The 6,000-nt window shown below is 44.5% G+C and overlaps 1 protein-coding gene across 2 annotated transcripts in view; it reads left to right on the top strand.

Annotated features, from left to right (window-relative positions):
• Positions 1 to 468: 468 nt before the first annotated feature.
• The window catches only part of RHOBTB3 (Rho related BTB domain containing 3), a 32,946-nt gene continuing 27,414 nt past the window's right edge, over positions 469 to 6,000 (top strand). For both annotated transcript variants that reach the window (XM_069881083.1, XM_069881082.1), the window contains exons 1-2: positions 469 to 648; positions 811 to 1,027. In XM_069881083.1, coding sequence (XP_069737184.1) covers positions 647 to 648; positions 811 to 1,027 — 219 coding nt within the window. In that variant the 5' untranslated portion in view covers positions 469 to 646. The remainder of the gene's footprint in view (positions 649 to 810; positions 1,028 to 6,000) is intronic.

Genomic DNA, 6,000 nt, shown 5'->3' with positions numbered 1-6,000 from the left:
TATCACTGTTTCTTCTGTCACTGTATCTCCTACTGCTGCTGCTGTAACTGCTACTGCTATCACCGCTGCTATCACTGCTGCTCCCAGTAATACTGGTGCCGTGGCTGCTGCTGCTGTTACAACCGCTGCTGCTATCGCTACTGCTTCTGTCGTTACCGATACTGGTACCGCTGCTACAGGTGCTACTGGTACCACTGCTGCTGCTAACTGCTGCTGGTACCACTGCTAGCGGCACCACTGTGACTGGTACCAGTGCTGCTGCTGCAACTGGTACCTCTGTTGACTGGTACCACTGGTACCACTGGTGCCGCTGCTACTGTTATTGCTGCTCCTGCTGCCACGACTGCTAACACTGCTGCTGCTGTTCTTTATCTTGCTCCCATTCTTGCTTCCCGCTCCCATTCTTGCTTCCCGCTCCCATTCTTGCTCCTGCTCCCACAGTTCTGGTGTGTGGCTGGAGTGCGTCCCAAGCATCCAGAGCAGCTGCAGGCAAGGGAATGTGTCAGGAGTCCCAGAGTTTGGAGCAGCAGGGCTGAGTGTGCACAGACACAAATAAAAACCCAAGCCAGCTGCGGATTTGTAATGCAAGCAGCCTTGCCAGGTTTCTTTTCCGCTTTGCTCTCGTCCTGCTATTGGATTTGAGATCATGTATGTGTTTTGCTGTTGATTTTTGTGGGTGTTAAAGTCTGGGGAGGGGATGGAAAGGATTAATATGTTTGTTTTGATTTAAGTTGTTTTTTTTTTTTTTTCACCTTATCCCTGCCCTTTTTCTCTATCAACACAGCTTTGTCTCTGTTATTTTTGTTTCAGGTCGGTTAATATTGTAGCCTTTGGGAATGAGAGGGATGGGTTACCTGAGGATAACCAGCAGCCGAGCCTGATCCAGAGCTATCTTGGGAGAAGCGCTCTCATTTCCCAGATCGACAGCAGCTTGTCGGCCGGTCAGGTTGGAAACCCCGTGTTCACCGAGTATCAAGCCTGTGCGTTTGGAAATGTCAGGCTGGTGGTACACGACTTCCCTGTCTGGGTAAGAGATCTGTCTCAGTCTTTATAATCACAGCTAACGTCCTAATGTTTTAATACCATGAAAATACACCCCAACTTTAAACAATTTTCATTATTGCTGGATTTTATTGATGTTTTAATTATTGCAGATGGTAAAAACACTTAAAATATACACGGGCAGATGCTATAAAGTCCTGAAGGTACTGCAGAAAGTTTTTTATTAACAAGGTACTGCCCACATGCTCTGCAGGGAGGTGATATTTTCAGTTTTGCTATTGACTGAAAACTTTAGGGAAAATAATACCAAGATCAGCCAGATGCCCTTATTTTTTTTTTTTTTTTGTGGCAGTGCATCATAAGCATTCTTTCCAAATAATTATCAACAATAGAGCAAAACACATTTTTTTCCCCCTGTAAAAATGAAAAGGCTGTTTCCCAGCTTTGAAAAAAATGAAAGATTTGACAAGATTTGATACCTTGCAAAATACAGTACATGGAGTCATTTTATTTCTGTTATACTAAATAACCACATCTCAGCATGATTTTGTTTATTTGAAGGTAAAGAATAAGGATTTTCGCAGTGTTCCAAGTTGCCAGCAGTTTTGTTAGCAAGTGAGGTAACTTAGTTATGAGTATGAGCAGATCAATGGTTATGTAAGAAATGATACCGATAATCTAAATTAAAACATATTTAATGAGTACTTAGTAGACTTAAAAAAAAAAACAAAACCAAAAAAACTCTAAGCTCAGCAGCTTTTAGAAATTAAAACAATAATCAGTTTCAGCTCCATAATTCTACCCTTAGGTTGATTTTTGCAGTCACGTAAGAGAAGCTTGCTTTGGAATCTGTGGGAATCTTAACAGTTCCAGAAACACCTTAAAACCGAATGGTCCAGTGCAGCTGTGACTCTGTTGTCTATTTCTCAGCTGTGCTTTTGTCATCTGTGTTTACGGATAGCATTCAGACAGGCTGGGAGATCCTGTTTTTACTCTTTGAAGCTGCATGTGACCTGCACATGGAGTTTGCTGGAGTCATTGAAGCGCAGCAATGAGTAAAAGCTCCTGAATATAAATTAAGGCTGTAGGACTTCAAAGAGAGTTTCAGAGAACTGGGGGTTGGTAAGAGCGGTGGGAAGGCAGGCAGGGATGTCTGGAGAAGGACAGAAGAAAGGACCTGGATGCCATTCATGTGGGTTTATGTTGATTTATTTGCATTTACTCCTCTACAAAACAAGGTTCTTCAGTTCTGGAGACGTTATCATTTTTGCCCTTGAAAAGCTAGGTTGTTATTGTCTGCAGTGTTATATTTCTGAGGCCCTTTGTTTTCTTCTGTCTCAGCTAAAGGAAGCAGGAGATTTATTACGGGGATTCTCCCCTTCTCCTCTGCTCTCCTGAGACCCCACCTGGAGTCCTGTGTCCAGTTCTGGAATCCCTAACATAAGAAGGAGATGAAACTGCTGGAATGGGTCCAGGGGAGGCAATGGGGATGATTCAAGGGCACTTCTGTTATGAGGCCAGGCTGAGAGAGTTGGGGTTGTTTAGCCTGGAGAAGAGAAATTTGTGGGGAGACCTTAGAGCAGCTTCCAGTACTGAAAGGGGCTCCAGGAAAGCTGGGGAGGGGCTCTTGATCAGGGAGTGCAGGTGTAGAACGAGGGGGAATGGTTTTTTAATTGGAGAGGGGAAGATTTAGATTAGACATTACAAAGAAATTCTTGACGATGAGGGTGGGGAGGCCCTGGCCCAGGTTTCCCAGAGAAGTGGTGGTTGCCCCATCCCTGGAGGTGTTCAGGGCTAGGTTGGATGGGGCTTGGAGCCCCTGATGCAGTGGGAGGTGTCCCTGCCCATGGTACGAGTTGTAACTGGATGGCCTGTGATGTCCCTTCCAACTGAAACCATTCCAAAATTCTATGATTCTATGAATGATGATGAAAAAATGGCTTTTGTTTTAGCTTAGTTAAAGACATCTAGCTGGAATGGACTCCACTGGAGGTTAGTTGTTCTGAGCAAAGCTGTCTCCTTGTTAGGGTTAGGCAGAACAGGAGTATTTTCCATAGCCTGGATGCCTGAGGTCCACCACACCACGGTGGTCCTTCCAGGACTGTTCCTCTGGTACCTGAGGAAATAGTATGTGATGATTTGAAATTTGACTGATGTTGCCTCTAGTATAGTTGTTGTTGATACATCATATTCTGTGTTGAAGAGGATCCTTGTTGCATATTGCTGAGACATACGGGTGATGGTATAGTGGTCCTTGCATTATTTCCATCTCAGTCATCACAGCATCACGTAAAGGTGGATTTGCATCTTACTTGAGATTTGTATCTGATCTAGATTAAATCTGTATGACTAAGACAAGCCAGTCCTAGAGGTAGACTTGGCAACTGAATACACTGGTAGCTGTGAGTCTCCGAACCCAAGGGCAGCGAGCTGCTCCTTGTCCTCTACTGGATAAGCAGCTGGGATGCAAATTTGCAAAGTACAGCTCCCCAGTGCATTGACAGGTTATTTTGTGACGTAGATTGCAGTACAGGGTGTATTTGTTTGTGTTTTGTTCAGCTGCTGCAAGTGTCTTGTCAGCCCCTGCACGCATCTTGTCAGCCCAGGAAGCTGCTCAGCTCTCTTGAGTCTGCAGGAGGGGTTAATAGCTCAAGTGTCTCTGGTTGAACGCTTTCTGGTGGTGTTATGATGCTGAGCCTCTTGCTGTGTGCTGTATGTCTGTCTGAAAGGGCAGCAGACAGGTTTTCCAGCAGCTGTTGGAGCGCTCATGCACTGATGGATTGGAGAAAACTGTGAAAAGTCTGGACCATCCAGTGAATGCTGCCATGGTAGCATCATCTTGCTGGGCACGTGGTTGGTAAAAAAGCAGCAACACTGCTGTGAAACCAAGGTATTTTGTAAGCTGAGGGTTACTGAAGGTGGATGCCAAATTGGAGAGAAAGGAAGCAAGAATTCTTGGGTGTGATTACCCAAGGAAATGTCCATCAAGTGGTACAGGCAGGCATGGGATAATGGTGTTTCCAACCTGCTGTGGGATTGCGGTTTTCACACAGCAACGTAATACATATAAATACAAGGATAAATTCATGCTTCTCAGTGTGCAAAATAGCATCAGCATGTTGTAAGCAACTTTCTTTCATACAGAAGTCGTAGGGTGCAGGATGGACCTGCTGACTTTGGAGAGGGTGTTATTGTTAATGCACATGGCATGGGGTTGTCAGGGTAGTAGTGGAGCAAAGTCTTCAAAATCTGGGGGCAAAATGATGCTGTTTCTGAAATGGTGTTAATCTCTGTGTGTCATTCCCTGGGTGTGCTCCTATGTCCCGTTGTGTCCTGTGTTATGTTTGTGAAGTTGGGTGCCGATACCTCCCACATGCAGGGGACAGATGCAGAAGTGGGACATCGCTCGCGTGATTCATGTGTCTGGAAAACATCCTGATAAAAAAAAGGCAGATCCAGGATGAGAGGAGATATTAGAACAGGCTGAGAGAGTTGGGGTTGTTCATCCTGGAAGAGAAAGAAGAAAGAAGAGAGAAGAAAGAAGAGAGAAGAGTGAAGAGCAGCTTCCAGTACTGAAAGGGTCTCCAGGAAAGTTGAGGAGAGGCTCTTGATCAGGGTGCACAGGGGAAGCATGATAGGAATGGTTTTGAGCAGAAAGAAGGGAGATTGAGATGAGATCTTGGGGACGAATGTTTTCCTGTGAGGGTGGGGAGGCCCTGGCACAGGTTGCCCAGAGCAGTGGTGGCTGCCCCCTCCATGGAGGTGTTCACGAGCAAGTTGGATGGAGTTTGGAGCCCTTGATCCAGTGGGAGGTGTCCCTGCCCGTGGCAGGGGTTTGGAACTGGGTGGGCTTTGAGGTGCCATCCAACTCAAACCATTCCTTGATTCTACAATTCTATGATTCTGCATATGCGTGTGCTAACATTGATACTGAATGTTTTGATTTTAATACCTGATCAGTTGCTCATGCATGCTCAAGCTTTGCTGTCATAAATCGTATTGAATTAGCATATCCCAGTTCTTCCTTTTCTGGGGCGCGTAAACCTCAGTATGAGAGATAGTTACTTACAAGGAGTGTTTTGCAAGAGGAATCTTAAGATTTGCTTTGGAAAAGGTTGTTTTATCTAGCACTTTGTGCCAGATTTGACAGTTTGGGGGACTGAATTGTCATTTTATTGACTTGTGTGCAGTTTGCAGCTTCAGCCACTTCTGAATTTTGTTATGCCTCTGCATGTGTACAAGCAATAACTGCAGGAAAAGTGCAGGCAAAATTTGTAATATCTATTGGCAACTGAATCTTCCTTAACTTCAGAATGACGCATAGCACAGAACCTCTAATTCATAATTTTATTTATTTAATTATGATGCTTGAAAAGAAATGGCACAATGGAAACCTCACTGAGAGTGTCCCTTACCTGCACTACTGCTCTTGTTCTTTGCTTTTCTATTTGGAGCCGTTCTGTAAGAATATGAGAATATTTCAGTCCTGGGCTGGGGTCTTGCTTTCCTTGTAAATGTTTTCCCTCTATAAGCCAGCTGGGTTTTGCTCTTTTTGTCACTTCTGGGTGGTTTTGTTTGTGGTTTTTTATTCCTCCGGGGAACAGTAATTCCAGATTTGTTTGTTCTCCCTTAGTTTATAAAAACTGCCCACTATCTAAAGAATTGCTGACATGATTGTGTTCCCAGTAGCAGAAATGTCACAAAAGGGGAAAGTGGAGCAGCTGGGTTTTAGAGGGTGCCTTGTGCTGTGTTTGGCACTTGCAGGGGAATGGATGTTTTGCAGCATCTGTACCTGCTCCGGATGCCTGCAAGTGCCTGCTGAGAGGCTTGTGCAGAGCTGCAGACTGCCAAAGGAATCACTGCTGCTCAAATATATTGATTCTGATTTTTAAAAAGCGTTATGAATTATTTTTCTTTTAATCACTCAATTTCAACAGCCTCTTTCACTGAGTCTTCTACTGTTTTTTTCTGTCTGCTTTTTTTTACTGCACCAACAGC

Source organism: Phaenicophaeus curvirostris, chromosome Z (genome assembly GCF_032191515.1).
Source record: "Phaenicophaeus curvirostris isolate KB17595 chromosome Z, BPBGC_Pcur_1.0, whole genome shotgun sequence".
In the NCBI taxonomy this organism is placed as follows: domain Eukaryota; kingdom Metazoa; phylum Chordata; class Aves; order Cuculiformes; family Cuculidae; genus Phaenicophaeus; species Phaenicophaeus curvirostris.
Note: the sequence above shows the minus strand (reverse complement) of the source record. Positions and strands in the feature narration are given on the sequence as shown.